The sequence below is a fragment of the Lipophrys pholis genome, assembly GCF_963383615.2.
Source record: "Lipophrys pholis genome assembly, chromosome: 3".
Taxonomy (NCBI): domain Eukaryota; kingdom Metazoa; phylum Chordata; class Actinopteri; order Blenniiformes; family Blenniidae; genus Lipophrys; species Lipophrys pholis.
This window is the reverse complement of record NC_137627.1, coordinates 15485665-15503044: the sequence shown is the minus strand read 5'-3', so window position 1 is coordinate 15503044 and position 17380 is coordinate 15485665. Positions and strand designations below refer to the sequence as shown.

General features: G+C 40.1%; 1 protein-coding gene across 1 annotated transcript; it reads left to right on the top strand.

Annotated features, from left to right (window-relative positions):
* The first annotated feature begins 228 nt into the window (after window positions 1-228).
* LOC308107703 (prolactin-releasing peptide receptor) lies at window positions 229-16369 on the top strand. The gene is made up of 4 exons (XM_080460186.1): window positions 229-457; window positions 12126-12578; window positions 13153-13550; window positions 15320-16369. The coding sequence occupies exons 2-4, from the start codon at window positions 12128-12130 to the stop codon at window positions 15551-15553; spliced, it is 1083 nt and encodes a 360-aa protein (XP_080316312.1). The 5' UTR covers window positions 229-457; window positions 12126-12127; the 3' UTR covers window positions 15554-16369.
* Window positions 16370-17380: the final 1011 nt, after the last annotated feature.

Genomic DNA, 17380 nt, shown 5'->3' with positions numbered 1-17380 from the left:
ATCCTCCCGCCTGAGGCCAAGCAACAGGTTGGCTGCACCAGTCAATGCAGCATGCTGGAAAGGATACGTGTGTATGTCTGTGTGTACATGTGAGGTGTGCGGATGGAGACAAGATAAAGAAAAATAGGTGGGAGGGCACAGTTTGAGAAGATTTCGAGGCAGAGAGGTTATGTGGGTCCTTTTTCTCTCTCTCTCTCTCCTTGCACGCTCCCTCTTTTTCCCTCTGTCACTCTCATTGAGAGCTGAGTGAGAAACACCATCTCCCTGCCTGACTCCTCACTCCAGTCTGGATTATTTTCATCTTACAGGACACTGGAGCTGAAGCTGAAGCTCCATCACCTGTAACTAAATGAAGTGAAGAAAAGGGGTGACGGAGACAAGAGGAAGACCCAGAAGTTTATTTTGCTGAAGTGAAGAAGAACCTCAGTGATTTTCTCCGGATCGTCAGACTGCTCAGGTAAGACGCTTACACTCTTGCGCTCTCCTCTAATTCATGCATGCAGTGACATTTATAGATAAGCACTCCTGGAGGAAAAAGACACAAACAATCAATTGTGCCACATTTAATTGCGCATAATTAAGAAGCACAGTAACTGTAATTTCCCTACCTCTTGAAATTAGAAGGTTTATTTAGCTGTCACTTACTACATCATGTTTCCCAGATATTGTCTTGAAAATACAGTGGGGATCTTGACAGTCATATGGCACCACAAGGAAAAGGCTGCTAATAACTTACTGGTGATGATAAATGGTGCAATAATAGTAGCCCACATTAAGAGGAATGCCAATTAGAAGCTCTGAGGGAGGTCTGGCAGTCAGCACATTGACATGTGGGTCTTATAAGGAGCATTAGTCAACAGCCAGGCAGCAGGAGCATCGTGACACAAGATGTGCAGGAGTTATTCACTGTAATTATTTCCTTTGTGTGGTAAAATGCGGCGCAATTACATCTTTAGAGTGGATTAGTGATTTGTCTCTTATGAAAAAGAGGTGGTATTATTGAATTAGCATTAATAATCGAAACATGCTTAAAGACATACAACAAATGGTGTTTTTTTTATAAATTGCTTATGTTGTACGTGTCACTGAAAATGTTGACTCAATACATACAGACAAATGTCATGGTAGCAGTTTCAGATAACATCCCTCTCACGGTGTCTCTCTGGTATTGAATATGTCATGGGAGCGCAACCACACAGATTTACTCTATATCACACTTCATCAGTTAACTTGTGATCTGCTGTACAACCATAAGAGCTTCATGCAGGCTCGTGTTTCTTGTGTTTCATGAAGCTCCGAGAACATCTGCCATTGAATATGTGTCAATGTCAATTTTTGAAAAGACGAGCGAATGGAAGTGGAAACAGTGTCGATTCATAGCAAAGGATGTCATTCCCCACAAAGTCATGGTGAAAACAACTTTTCTTTCATGGTGCCTTCAGGCATCCATGTATGTAAAAAAGAGGGGGGGGGGGGGGGGACTACTATTTTTAATAACCGTCTCATTACAACAGGACATTTTGAAGTCGTATAAGAATACAAGTGCAGAGACTTGTTGAATGAACAGAGAAAAGAGTCATTCAAGTAAACCGATTTTTTTTCCCCGTTGCAGACGTATGTCTGCTCACTGCACCCTGCAGCAGAGACGACCAATAACCTAATTAAAATTTTACTCTGGAAGGTAAATGGTAATGATAATTATTATGCAAATAATCCATCTTCGCATTGTGGACATTCATTTTCACATTCCTTCCTGTAGTTTTCCCGACTAACAATGGTAAATTTGAGCCATTTTCTAAATGGTATCAGCCCTTTTCTTTGGCAAAACCTCTTTTACCCCGATATATTAAACCTGAATATCTAAAATAAATAAATGAATAAATAAATTAGGTGGAAGAAAAAAAACATGACCGATTTATGCAACACTGGAAATCTTGATATATGCTCTGACAAAAACACATTTTCAATATACAAATATATAATGTATTGCCTTAAAAAGGGTTAAAGACATAACCAGAAAGAATTGTGTCAAATTATCCATCTGTTGTAACCCAGTTTTCAGTCCATGGTGCAATGATATAGGCCCAAAGTTTTGATTCTAAGTGGGGACAGTATCGTGAAAAACTATATGAAGCACAAGAAATGAAACGTTTCTATAATCCAGTGATTGAGAGAAGGTGGACTGAACTAATGCAACAGATCATCTTTTCAACTCATGTCGTTCCCAAACACTGCTACAGTGGCAATGATAAGTTTTGTGACTTCGAGATTTTGAATTTGTTAATTTTGAACCTTCTGTTGAAAACTAAGAGTCTGATCCCATGATATATTCTAATATTCACAGCTTTTCATGACTTTTGAGCTAAAATTATGGTTAAAAAAAAAAAAAAGTTTGATATATTCCAGTTGATGCATAATAAATGTCAAATCTAAGAAGATTTTACAGTTCAAAATAAATATAGATTGGTCTTCTTCTAGGTTCACATGTTTAGAATTTAGGTTTTAGATTTAGAATGACGCTTTTCTTTCCTCCCCTCGGCGAAAAGCGTTCACATTTATGTGTTTGCACAGTCTTGGGCCGTTTCTTGACAGAGGTAATGCTATTAGCGGGGCTTTGACCTCTCTTAATGAAAGGGTCAGCAAGCAATAATGACATTTAGATAGCAGTTGATTATCAGCCCTGCAGACAAATGAGTGGTCTAAATGTGGAGTGAAATTTAATTGTTATGACCTTAAAGACCTTAAGTCAGGATGTGGTTTGTATTTATATCCTTACTGGAATAAACAGCAGAGCGGTGAAGATGTGCTTTTTAAAGTTGCAACGACAATCAGAGACCTGCGAGGTGTGAACGGCCACAGCATGCGGAGCTGGCAGGACTTGGCATCCTCGACTCCAAATAATGAGGGATACCATTAGTCACCTCATCAGAATTGCATGATCACCTTTGCCCTCATTTGTGTCTCGTATTTGCCTAACCTCTGCCTCCAACTGTCTCCACATGGCACAGCTGCCTCAGAAAGTCTGAATTCCCAGAGTTGTAAAAATTCTCGTCACAAGAAAATGTCTGCGGAGTCATGAAAAAGCAATGAAGGTAAATGTAAATAAAAACGTTGGTGAAAGAGCAGGCCGATTACGGCGAGACAAAGTCATCAAGCTTCGTCCTTGCTGTTTTGCATTTCAAGGGTTCTCAATTCTCATCACGCCCGCAAATTAGTTACAGGGTCTGGATGGTTTCCACAAAGGCCATGGCAACAGTGTTACTAGGCAAGCTTGGGTTTTCTTTCCAAGCTGTCATATAAGGTAAATTGTGAGGGCGCAGATGAGACCCTGAACATAATCCTGCAGTTGATTATTGACACGTGTGTCACAATTAGCACACATTTCTGTCTGCGTCTGAGTCGCAGAAAGTCCGAGCTGCAGAGGACTCGGAAACTTCATAACACGTCCTTCACCGTGATTGCGCTGAAGCGAAACACATTTCGAATAATTAGAGACGATCCACATGCATCAGGTTTTTACCAACCATCTGAATAAATTATTCCTGCTGTGAAGAGAAGTAAAGACTCTGGAGCCAAACCTTGATAAAGTTTGAGTGTTTAGGTGACACCTGTGGTAAAACAATCTAATGGCAGTTTTAGATTTGAGTTTTCAGCTCTTTCTTAGTTTGCTTCTAAACATTCCAGTGGAGATCCTAATTACAATGTTTATTTACTTCCTTGGTTGCTTTATTTGCTTTGCTTTGTGGTTATTTGAATGTATTAAAGTTCTGAGAGTGTGATTGGTTGGAAAAAAAATATCCTGCGATAAAAACAGACTTGGACAGGACTGGAGAGTGGGGAAGGTTCAATGAGCTTATTCTTCTTCGTACTGCTATTAACTGTTTGTTTTCATTTGTTTTAATAAGATAAAACTAACAAATGAACAAAATTAGAATTATAGTTAATCCCAAAATAAAAAATAAGCTGCCACACTTGACAGTCACAGTTGTGAGGCGCACGTCATACAGTAATATGCCATTGGTCTGAAGCTCAGAAATTGGTACAACTACTGAAGTTTCAGTGTGCTCATTACTTTGTTTGTCAAAAGAAATTGTGAGCTGTAAAGCTGCTGCCTCTGACTTTTAGCTTTGGAATTAGAATGATCTGAAACTGTTTTCTCCTATGACAAACGGGTAGGCTATTGTTTCACTAAACTCCAACTTATCAAAGACGTAGCAACTCATGAAACCTACAGTAGCGAAAAAGTTGTAAGAATAACATTTGCCCGCTGTGTATTGACCTGTGCCTGTGAGGAATTAACTTAATTGTTTGCTTACCTGTACCTGCATCTTGTAAAATATCTCAGCCAAGATGTTGTCTCGATTTTTGAGCAACTTCCTCCAATTAATTGTAACTCCAGTTGAATCAGCCACTGAGTTATTCTCACGAATGCTGTAGAAGTAACATTTAAAAAAAACTAAACTAATTTGATTCATTTGATACTTTTTTTTTTAAGTGAAAAGAGAGACGCACAACGACCTTGTGCCCATTTCAAATCTTCTGCTAGTGATGCATCATGGGAGTAGTCAGGCAAAGAAATCTTATTACGGTAATGAGTCAAAGTAAGTGTAGAATGGTCTATTTGAATAAATATCACAAAAAATATCATAACTACACACACTTTCCAATTAATGGAATTGAAAATAAAAGAAGATGAAGGGATCTGGACACATTTTGGTAATGAGAATTTACCGTATGATTTGTTAATCAACGATGAAACAGAATAAAATAATAAAACAGGCATTATTTTGATAGTGCAGTTCATCCTTTATAGAAATATTGTGTATTAAATGTTGTTTACTAAAATAAAATGACTTGGATAGGCTTATTAAGGATTCATGAGAATCACCTCATTAGACTCATGCAAACTGTGCTGACAGGTCAGCTTCGGTGTCACACATTTATAAAACAGAAATAAATGATGGAGAACCAAACGCTACTCTACCAATTTACTCGTCCCGCGAGATGAAAATACTTAGGCCACATTTACATGTACCCAGGTATTTATAAAACCACAAATGATGAGTTTTTATATTATATTTTATATTGCTTTATATATTGTATTGCTTGTGTGACCTGCCTCGGGACTGCAGATGTTTTGCTATAATCTGGCACATTTAAAAATTTGTATATGATTGTTCATTAATGTGCGTTGTCCCGATCAAATGAATAAATAAATAAATTTTAAAGTGAAGATTTAGAAAAACCTTTTGTCGCTGTTTGCATCAAATGAGGGGTAGGTGGAGAATAATGTCACAATTTGTGATGTCGTGTTTTTTCCAGGATTCTGATTGGCTATTGGCTAAGATTTGTTTTGTAAATGTAGAGGGGGACATTTTTGTAAATGTGGCCTTAGATATCAAGAGGTTTATGATGTTTGGATTTATGGTTGGTTATTAGGATTAAATTACTGTAAGTAATACATTACTGAAAGTAATTTAGGAAAAATTTTAATTATTAATGGAAATTTACTCATTAACAACTCCTAAAGAAATTGATTAATTACTTGAAAATAAAAAATCATCAAAAATGATTTATTAATGAAAATTATTAATTTGAATAAATTAGTTATTTATTCATTAATTATAAAAGGGGCACCACTGTGGCTGTGAGCATGAAGCGTCGTTCATCCACACGTCTGCTGATTGGTAGTGATGATCGTCACTCTCTACAAGTCTGCAATATTAAAAAATCTCATCTGCCGTAAACACCCCTGTTATTGTTCACATATGCTGCTTTGCACACACGGGTTGTTTTGTTGACTGGGTTTATTGAAACGTCGGCGCTCCACAGCACCGCGGTCTTTTGACGAGGTTCAGACGCTCCTCTCAGTAACAGGAGAGGAGGAGATCCACCTGGAGATGGACGCTGCCGTTCGGATTGAGAAAGTTTTCCGCTGTGTCACAAATAAAGGAAACTCCCAGCTTCACATGGCCGCTGAGCTGCGGCTGCAGGGAGTTGACAGCTTCGGACAACCGCACAACTGCAGCTGCCGTGAGCTGCGACAGCAACTACTGCGCTCTTCGCACCGCTATTGGTTCGTAATGACATTACATCCCCCCGTCGCTCACAGCACCACCTACAGTTTACCGCACTCTCTGTAGTGGGACCGTGCAACACAGTTGGTTCTGGGTGCGCTTCGCCTTACCATAAGGGATGAACTGCAGTGAGATCGAGGATAAAGGAGCCGCAGCGGAGGGACGAAAGAGCTGCATGCGGCTCCGGAGCCGCGGGTTGCCGACCCCTGGCCTAGACCAACCGGAGGCTCCGGTGTTCTGGGTCGTTCCGCTCCTCCGAGTGGACGGAGTTGGTGGATCCCCCTGCCGTTGGAGTGCAGTGGTGCAGCTTACGGGAGGGGTTGCGGGGGGCCCCCTGGTGGGAGTCAAGTGACCAATGGCGATTCTAACCATGCAGTTACCAGATGTTTCTTTGTTCTCAAAGAAAAGGTTCCCCCTCCCCAGTTTGTAAGGATCGAGTGAACAATGGAGGTCTACGACCCAACAATGGCATATTGACTGCATACTTAAAGGCTTTCAGACCAGATGACCTAAACAGCCAAATTACTTACTTCATCAAAATGCTTAATCTTATTAAGGTGCAACAGATGCTTAATTGTCTGGTGCTATAAAGGGCATGGTAGACGTGGAAGACAAAGAAATCTTTCACCATTAACCATAAGTTATGCTAGTAAGTGATGGAAGATGACGGTTCAGACCTGACTGCTCTTAAAGGTTATACCACTTTCCTCTGTCAGGACATGATGTTGACCTTTGTGAATCTTGGTAAAACACCCCAGCAAAAGCAAAATGAACTGTCATGAAATGTGACTTTTCTTTTCCTCTAAAGATGAACACAAATGAGTGGCTAAGTGCTATTTGCTTCCATGTGCACTTCTTTACCTCAACAGTTTGCTTAAGGTCATGTTTGTTGACAGCTAGACTTTAGAGAGAAGACTGTGAAAAGCTGTCTGAAGCATTAAAAGAAGCTGAAAATACTTGACTCAGAGATGGCTAACCTCCTCAAGATTAGTTTGGTGAGAGAAAAATACCCAAACAAACACAAGTCAAATGGATTACGCCGTCTTTTTTGAAAATGCATGAACAGATGACTCATCAATGCTGCACAGTGTTACTGAGAGAAAGTAAATAAATAAAAAGGAAAACAATATTGTGACCCTCTGGATATTTTGGGTTGGGGTTTTTTTTCAATGAAAAAGGGGCTGACAGATTGTTCCTGTTGGCCAGTCGTCGTCCCCCCCCCCCCCCCCCACCCCCACCCCCACCCCCAAAAAAGCCGTGTTTGGCATGAATGTTCATTTTCCTACAGCAAACAAAGGAACTAGGAAAGTGGTTTTCCCTAAGTGTACTACATCAGTGAGTAGATCCCCATTCTGTTACAAGTGGCTCACATGTCAATGTTGTGCACAAAATTATAACACATTCAGTTAGTCTTTCTGGAAAGAATTACAAACGTTTTCACGTCTGAAAGGAATTTTAGTGTGCAGGAATGTGGTGGTCTGTGGTGTTACACATACAAAGAATACTGTGGAGACAAAGAGATTCACACAGTGGAATTTACACATCCAGGATCATCTAAACAAAATGTTACTGCACATCTTCATGAGGATTCTCAGTAGCCCATGCCCTTGCATATAGATAGGTTTTTGGGGTTTTCCAGTTAATAAACTGAAAATACTCCTATGACTGACACCACACACAAAAAGGGCTATTTAAATGGGGGTTTTGCTGTAAACAGTTTCATGTTCATATTTGTTGAGATGGGATGTTATACCAAATATTTGCATGTGTTGGTTAAAGAAGTTATTAAACACATTTGTACATTACAGGTGAATACATCTGAAATTCCTATAAAAAGAAAAGGAAGAGATTCCAAAATGATTAGAAGACCATAAAAAGGGGTAAAACTGAAAAGATCTTATAATAACGTCAACAAATAAAAGTTGTGAGTGGGCAATGGAGGAAATACCTCTCAACACCATAAGAGCAGCATGTCTGCTCAAGGCCGAATTCATACGCACTTAATTTTCACGCACGGTCAAAACAGACGCAGTCACAAACAAAAATCTACTGTGGTATATTAGCATAAGTCCCCTATTTTAGTTAATCATGCAACACACACTCAATTACTTATGCATGCGTGCACAATATATAGCACATGTTGATATGTTCAAATATATTGGATATATCAGGAATTCTGACATATAACAGCAATACTGTCTTAACTGGCGGAGCCTGTAAATTAAATTTTAATCTCCTTGTCAACATATTATGTTTCCTCTACTTAATTACTGGCAGGAGGGTGTATCTACCAAATTTATGCTAATGCTGGTTAGGTAAGATAAACAGAGGCATGGTGTAATAACGCCACAGTCACTGCTTTCAGTCTGTCAATCACTGGAATGCCTGATATGCAGGTGTGTTTCACAGAGATTAATTGAGGGTGGTAAACAGAAGGAGCCGAGAACGAAGCAGGCTGCAGTGAAACAGCCTTGTTTTGTAGTTACAGAACAACTGTAACAACACTGACCGAGTGTATCATCATTGGAGGGTTTTTTACTTTGGAGGGTCATAAAACCCATGTAACCCCCTGGACGTGGCACCAGTTGATTGGAGAATCAGAATAGTAACTTGTGTGATGTTTTTTCATCCATTCACTTTCCTGTAAGGAGCAAAATTAAACGTATCATAGACAACACAATATTTATAAGGAAAAATTACACATCAACACAAATACGGTCTATGCTTGACAATGATGAATATTGTAAATAATGGGATTCAATATTTTCAAATATGTTTAACTGCTATTAATTTATAACCTGACCAGGTGTCTTTTTTGTCATAATCACTTCAACAACATTACTAATAATTTAACAGTGTTTATAACTTATCTTGGATTGATGCTTTGCAATTATTGAAATTAATACACCTCTCTCTCTCTCTCTCCCTCTCTCTCTCCCTCTCTCGCTCCCTCTCGCTCTCTCCATTGTTTATTTAAACTTTAAAACATTACATTTCCAATCAATGTTATTTATTTAACATTTATTTCTGCAAAAGCAAATCTGGCAATCTAAAACTTTGAGGAAAGTTTAATTGAAAAAAGGCCGGAAATTGGTGTAAGTGATTGGACTGTAAAATGAGAGTGTAGCGATGATTACTTTCAGATTATTCATTGACAGTGAAAAATCTAATAAACAGTTCATTGCAGTCACTATAAACCATACAAGTGCTGGAGAAACCTGTACAATTCCCAAACCTCCAGGGATTTGAGCACTTTGGATTAAAAAGATCTTTAGTATTCTGGACCATATCCACCACCATTCAGATTTCTGACCTACTTACAACTTGTTCTCCACACGAGAGGTCCATTCAATGTGACGTAAATCTGTTTAGACATGCCTGGAGACAATCAGTCTGTAACTGATTAAGCGTTGGGATAGTCAATCAGGTTGGAGAGTCCAGGGGGTTTGTTCTTCACCCATGTGCTTTTTGGAATAGTGAACGTCACCATAAAATAATGAATGAAGGAGGATCCATGTCTGATTCACAGAACTGCTACAGATGAACATGTTTTAAATATGTTTTCAGACAAAATGTAGAAGAGAAGTATGTAGACAAGCAACTATTTCAGTACACCCTTCGCACGACAATAAACGGGGTGAATTCTGTCCATGGAAAACACAGATTTGTAGTTAAAGGTCAGTATTTTGTTTTCAAAATAAAGGGATGCTGACATTAACAAAAGCTTCATGGACTACTGAAGCTTGTTTCAGTTTCATTAACATCCAAAACCAAAAGGCCACGCTGAGGAAGGGAACATTCATCATGTTCAACTGCAACATGAGGAAAGCCAACTGAAAGACTACATAATAAAACACATCTGATTTTACCAGCTCTTCACTTTCATTTAAAATCCCACAAACATGTTATGTGTCAAAGTTTCAGAGTTAAAACTAAAAGTTTTAGAAGACTAGTTGTTAAATATTAATCATCATCAGGTCTTCAAATCGTTTGGTTTTGGTTTTTCTTTTCCTGGAAAGGTGGGATCTTGCAATTACTTTCTATTGACAACTATGGCCACGTTTGTAAGATAGCCTTTCAGGTGTAAAAGGCATAGCTGTTTGTGTGGTGAACCCAAAAGCAGACTCGTACAAATTATCAAATTTCAAAGAGTTTATTGAAAGTTCAGACTGGGCGAAGGGGTAAATCCAAAAGGTCAGTCCAGAAACATGAGTCTGAAAACAAAAGGAAGAAAAAGGTCGGGGTTCACGGTGTACATCCGTTGTGATGAGATTGTTTGAGAAACTTCCCCACCTTATGATTTTTTTATGGCTGTTGGCACCAAATATCTAATGGCTAAACTCAGCCGCAGCAGAGGCCAAAATGAGATTTGCCTGCAAGAGGGAGGGAAAGGCACCGGCGTATATAAGCTCTCACTGTGTGATCCATTGGAGGCATTGGAGCCCGTCATCTCAGAGTTAGCGAGGCTTTCATAACATTTCTCAAAAGCTATGATTTATTTAACTCATTTTCCTGATTCGGACTTAGCCCCCCTGTCCATAAAAAAGAAAAAGAAAAAAAAGCTTCAGAAATGCCACTGTAGGCTCAGCGTCCTGAGTCACAGTCAAAACAACTCATGAAGATTTGAGCATGAAGCATATCTGTGAAATTATTGGGAGGGTAAACGATAACCACGAGTCTTGATAGATTTAACGGTCTGTCTTATAGCTATTTAAGCTTTCCAGGATTTTGGTATGGAGCGATAAGATAAAGAGACTTAATTTAAGATCACAATCAGTCACTGTCAAAACAGTTTCAAAGGATTTTTAATTAAAAATAATGAGGAATGGGATAGGATCACGTTATGTAGATTCACGACAATACCAGCTGTAAGGGCAGAGAACAAACGTGATAAAAAAAATTTACTTTTTGACAGAAGAATCTGAATAAATGTGAGATGCTTTGTCAGGCAGGGGAAAAGTGTAGATATACTTAGATAAACCTCTTCTGGCTATGGGACGCTCTAAACACTCAGACACAATGCTCACTTAGTTTTTTTAACTGTGATTTCCGGAGGCGATCGTCATCTCTGATTTCCATTGTAAATCCGTCTGCTTAGAAATCGAAGAAACTGAATCTTTTTATCCCCAGAGTTTTGCTGAAGATTTTTCACTTTTAAAGTTGCTGGAAGATCAGAAGTTGTCTGATGATGTCAATCGCATGACATAAACATAAACATACATAAACGTACGTAAACATACTGCTTTCAGCAGTCATCTATCCGCACTTTATATAAGTCACAGTTGTGTGGCTGGATTCCCAGGAGACGCTGACACACACACACACACACACACACACACACACACACACACACACACACACACACACACACACACACACACACACACACACACACACACACACAGGGTCACCAGTCTAAGCATTTAAGCTGGTCCATCAGGGACGGCATACAAACTCCAAACAGACAGACTCCGTTGGCCAACAGGTCCAACCCCTGGATGGCAATGCAACCCTAATGAAATCCAGCCTAATTCAGACTAAGCTTGACCAAAAAACCAAATTCCATAATTAAATATTGTTAGCAGAAGGCATGGGGATGCCGTGGTGAGCGTTATTGCATTACAGGAACAATAATTCTAGTTCAAATCTGCTGGTTCACTTTCTAGTTTTCAGTATGAAGTTTTCATGTTCTCACTATAATAAGATTTTTTTTTTACTTTTTTTGTCCAGGAACTTCAAATTCCCCTCTCATTTCTAAAACACTGTGCCTGTCAAGTTAGCCGGACTTTGTAAATAACCTGAATCTGTCCTCATGTTCGCAACGCAAACATCTCATTACCGTTCCAAAATGTACTGTGCTTTTTATCTTCTTGAGATACAAAATGTAACGTAAAGAATTTGAATTTTCTAAGAAACTCACTTGTTTTTTGTTTTTTTCTAACTGTTGTTGCAGTGGCATAATGTTTGTTCCTTAATGATTGTTCCTGTTGTCTTTAGTGATTCAGTATTAATTGCATTTTTTTTTTTTTTCTCATTTGACTTGCACAGACATGGACATGTTCATGGACAAAGACTTCAGCATGACTCGTAACACCAGCCATGAAATTGGACAAGAAAAGCTTGAAGACGTCAACGGGCTGAACCACAGCTTGGATATGTTTATCGGCATGGAGGTTCTTCAGAGATTCAAACCTCTGTTCTTGCCACTCTACAGCATCGTAGTGGTCGTAGCTGTTGTTGGGAACTTATTCCTGTTGGCCTGCATCTTGGCTGACAAGAAACTTCACAACGCCACAAACATTTTCATCGGTAATCTCGCAGCTGGCGACCTGCTGATGTGTTTGAGTTGTGTTCCACTGACTGTATCTTATGCCTTTGACAGCCATGGCTGGGCTTTTGGAAGACCCCTCTGCCATTTGGTCCCCTTGCTTCAATGTGCCACAGTGTTTGCATCAGTGCTTTCACTCACTGCCATTGCGGTGGACCGCTACGTCGTAGTAGGTAATATGCCAAAATGTGTTGTAATGATTAACAGCTAGTGACAAGCTCATGTAAACTCAATATATTTGCAATGTATTATATATTTGACCATTTTCCACATGATAATGCTAATAACGTACCACTCAGATCCAGCCGAGGGAAATTAACATTTTTGGTCTAACCCAGTGGTTTTCAAAGTGTGGGGCGGGGCCTCACTTTGAAGGGATTGTCACAGCAGGAAACGTCATCTTTTTCAGCAAACGTGTGTTGCCGTCCACACGTCAATGCAGAGGAGACGTATTAAAATTTCTCCACTCTGGGACTTGTTCTCAAAACAACCCGGTTTTCAGGCTCGTGCGGATGATCTGCCTGAAATGATGCAGTTACATGAAATGGTGTTGTTGTGTGATTGGGCCAATTTCACATAAAAAAAATTATTGAGTTCTCAACAGTTTTCTTTCCAAAACATTAGTAAATGTAGCATTTGAGTTGTGAATGGCGGGGGCCAAGTGGGTGTTACATCTTTTAAGCTTTGTGATAAATCTAATTTATGAAAGATTTCAACACCCCTTTTTTTCCCCCTCACTTCTCCCAGCTCACCCAATCCGGAGGAGAATCTCTGTCTGGGGTTGTGGTGCGGTGTCTCTGGGCATCTGGCTTTTATCTTTGGCCCTGGCTGCACCACCCTCTCTCTACACACGTTACCTGGACCTGCGACCCACCGGCATTGACCTGGTCGTGTGTGAGGAATTCTGGCCTAACAGTGGAAACCTGCGGCTGCTTTACTCTTGCTTCATTCTCATAGCCACCTACATGATCCCGCTGCTGTCAGTCAGTGTATCCTACTGTGCCATCACCATCAGCTTGAAACGCTATTCAGTACCTGGAGAGCCATCCAACAGTCAGCAGCGCTGGAGTCAGAGGAGGAAAAAGACCTTTTTGCTGCTGGTGGCCTCAGTGCTTGCCTTTGCCCTGTGCTGGCTTCCTCTTCAGGTGACTGGTTTTCAATCTTTTACTTTCTTGGAGTCCTCACAAAATGGCACTGGGAAGCCTGCACACTCCCTTTCTAATCTCAGTTTTACCAAAACATGAGGCCAACTACTGGCAGACACCTGTACTATAACCCCCAGAAACAATAACAAAAATGGGAGCCTTCTAAACTAAATATTGAACGGTTTCCCAGGCCTGCTCTGAATTCTGAAAAAGTGCAATATCTTATTGCACATTTTTTTTAAGAGGTACAAATCTATTGTGATGACCTCAGACCAGGTAAAGCCTTGGCCCCCCTGTAATCTCTGAAGCCCTCAAGGAAGACATCTAGACCCTAGGCTAGAAACCAGCATAGCAGATTGGGGTGGCCAACCTGCAGCTCACGAGCCACAGTGTGCGGCTCTTTGATCCATTAATGGGGGTATAAACGACCCAAAAAACAAGAAAAATGTCTCTGTTAGGACTCAAACCCCAGACCTTAGTGTCAAGGACACTACCACAAGACCATTAGTGAACCACTGATGGTCATTATTCTCACAAGGGTTTTTGTGACTACGCCATACCGTTTCAGAAAAGAGGTGAGTGTGTATTAACCCTTAAATGTAACAGGCGGAAGTGGAGCGAGCGAGAGAGACAGGAGGTGCTGCATCGCCCATGAGAGGGCGTGAGTTGTCTTGCATTAACACAGTTGCGATATCGAATACAGAAAAATGGCAGGTAAAAAATATGAGGGTTTTGTGTGTGTGTGTGTGTGTGTGTGTGTGTGTGTGTGTGTGTGTGTGTGTGTGTGTGTGTGTGTGTGTGTGTGTGTGTGGGAGGAAGGGTAGTATAGTACAGGGAGAGACAGTGGGTATTATTTATGAGTGAGAGGAATATAAATGGCTAAAAAAATGTTTTTTTCATTTTATGCCATTTTGTGTTTGTGTGACCGAGGAAGTTCAGTTGGTTGTAAGTCCAGATGTGTATGATGTGGCTCATTGTAGTACCACGTCCATTTTTGTGGCTCTTGGTCTCTGACTGGTTGGCCACCCCTGGACTAGATTATCCCCTTCTCATCTTAAGCATATAGCGACCCTTAAGATCAAGTTGACATTCTTCTATAGATAACTATTGGGAAATTATGAAATCAGTGAAGCGACACAAACGTGAAACTTTAATTGCCCATGAGATTATTGCATTTCACGCATCATTTATCAAGACAGTTCATCACCATTTTAATGCAACTGGGGGTAAATGTGTTGACAATGAGCCGTGCAAATGGCCATGATATTTGAATTTCCTCATCTCATTGATTGAAGGAGAGTGGAGAGTTCATGATGGGGTGCAGTTGTACAGACAAGCAGACAGAACAAAGTACTGTACTTTGCACTTGATTTGCACCTTAAATGACAATATAGTTTTAGTTTTATTGCACTGTATCAATCCCCAGAGGCGAAATTCCTTCCTAAATTGACCAATAGGTAGCAGCCATGCAGAGCAGCGCCCAGGGGGAGCTGGTGGGGGTTGAGGGTCTTGCTCAGGGACCCACGGTGCATGTTTTTGTACACACACACCAGAAGTTAACTATGAAGACTCACTACTGTCACTTAATGTATGGAAAAACACATATTTTAGTAAATGGTCCTTAGATGTAATTGTCAGTCTCTCACTGTAGTTGCCTGGCATACTGTACAGAAAACACCCTGCTCATTTCTAAATCTTGAACATATTGTGGTTTTTGTCCGGAATTCTGCCAGGAGTAAGTTTAACATTGTTTCAATGTTTTTGTGCAGGTGCTGAACCTGTTGCTGGATTTGGACCCAAACTTTCACATGATAGGAAAACGCTACATAAATGTTCTACAGGTCTGCTGTCATTTAGTGGCCATGAGCTCTGCGTGCTACAACCCCTTCATATACGCCTCGCTGCACAGCAAGGTGCGCATGCACCTGAAAGGCTACCTCTGTCCATGCCGCAACCATGAGAGTGGAATGGTGGAGAGGGCAACATCCAGACCTGGACTGTGACACCACTGTTAATATCTGAAGTGTCGAGAGGAAACAAAGACAACGATAAACATCTATTTGACTCGTCCATGCTCTCTCAGCTTTTCAAAGACATTTTCTCCTGTCTTCTACAGTTTCACCAGAGGGAAGCTCTAAAAGAAGTTATCTTTAACCAAACACCCAAAGAAGGAAATCCAGTCCAGGCTGTATAATGCTTGTTATAGTGCTGAAGATTTTTTTTCTTTTTTTTTCTTCCCATCTGGATTTTGGTGCTGTTCATGAAAGGAGGAGCTGCTGGGGAAGACACTAAGCAGATCCTGCAGCTTTAAAAAGGCAAGCCAAGGCATAAACAGAAGCCTCTGGCTGAAGCTGTCTCTAGCAGACTGATGCACCAGGCTGACACAAGGGGCGGTTTCAGTGGTTACGGCATTCGGTTCTATATAAACGCTAAACACTTGGAGGAACTGACCGAACACTGAACTCCTCGCAGCTGACACGGAGTACAGGCCGAGAGGAGGAAACGTGCAGAAGATATTTGTTTTAGTTTGTCCTAATGGAAGTCTGTGTTTCAAAATCGAATTATGTAAGTCAATTATGTCTATGTTGTAGTACATCATCCAAATGATATGAATTATGTTGAAATACATATTCGCTGCTAATTATAGTGATATTACAAAGTAGTGTTACAACGTGGCTTTACAATCTAATGTTTCATTCGTGCAATAGAAATATTTGTTTGTACTTGTGTTTGTGTGACGTACAAAGCTTTAATGGCATCATCCAACTGCTGTATTTATCATTTATCTAATGCTAAGTTAATAAAGGTGTCACTTCATTAATAGTCATTGCTTTCGTTCTGTCTGGAAAACAAGACTGACACAACAATTGACTTAATATTCGCCGCACGGAAAATAAAGTCATCCATAAACATCAATGTGTGGCTGCCAATCCGACGGAGCTTCAATTAAGTGTGATTAATGATTTCCAGCCTGAATATCAAGTCAGTTTTTGAGATTGCACTCTTAAGAGTCACTGGAGATTTGACTAATGTGTCCTAAATTACACATAAGCAGCATTAATTCTGTTACTTATTGTAGAGAGCTTCAGTTTTAACGTGACATTTCTTTTCATGATCATTAAGTGGAGATTGAAAGTCTCATTTATTGGATTAAAATACACATTTTTAGAACAGAGTGAAATGTAAATAAATGAAGGAAAATTAAAATAAGGAAAGAACAATAAGTTGCAGTTCATATATAAGAAGAGACCCATTTGACCAACCTAATATGCGTGAGTTGCTTTTTACTCTCTGTGGATCCCAAAAGTACTTCTTCGTGATCTTTGAGGCGAAATTCCTCAGGAAGTCAGACATCAATGAATATTTGAGACTCTACAAGTGTTTATTGCATGAGTTGGGAGCTCTACTTCACTTGGATTTCAAAATTGATAATTTGATGTGTTTCATTCTGGACTCCTGTGAAATAGCTTTCTACAAAATGAAAATGATTCAGCAGAAGGCAAGGATGTGTCAACCACAAAATGGTAGTTCCTTCCACCCCCCCCGATAAACTCCACACTGACTGGATCACTCTGCATGGCATGTGTTTCCGGTATCCAATCTAATCAACCTATAGGAAAATCCCCAAAATACATTTTGTTCACGTTTGTTGCTTATGGGCAAGAACACCGTGGCTTTCATTCAAGCAGACAAACCCCGGCTCCACAGCCAGTGTTGACGATGCCAGTTGTCATCGTCAAACAATCAGATCATTATGTTGTTTGTTTCCAGGGAGCCTGAAGTAAACCTTGTGACCGTATTCAGCTCTAAACTGCAGGAGGTTTGTCTTG

Bases quoted from the DNA above. Each gene is read 5' to 3' on its own strand.
- LOC308107703 (XM_080460186.1), top strand. From the start codon at position 12,128: ATGGACATGTTCATGGACAAAGACTTCAGCATGACTCGTAACACCAGC. The intron at 12,579-13,152 runs GTAATATGCCAA...CACTTCTCCCAG, and splicing joins GGACCGCTACGTCGTAGTAG to CTCACCCAATCCGGAGGAGA. The intron at 13,551-15,319 runs GTGACTGGTTTT...GTTTTTGTGCAG, and splicing joins TGTGCTGGCTTCCTCTTCAG to GTGCTGAACCTGTTGCTGGA.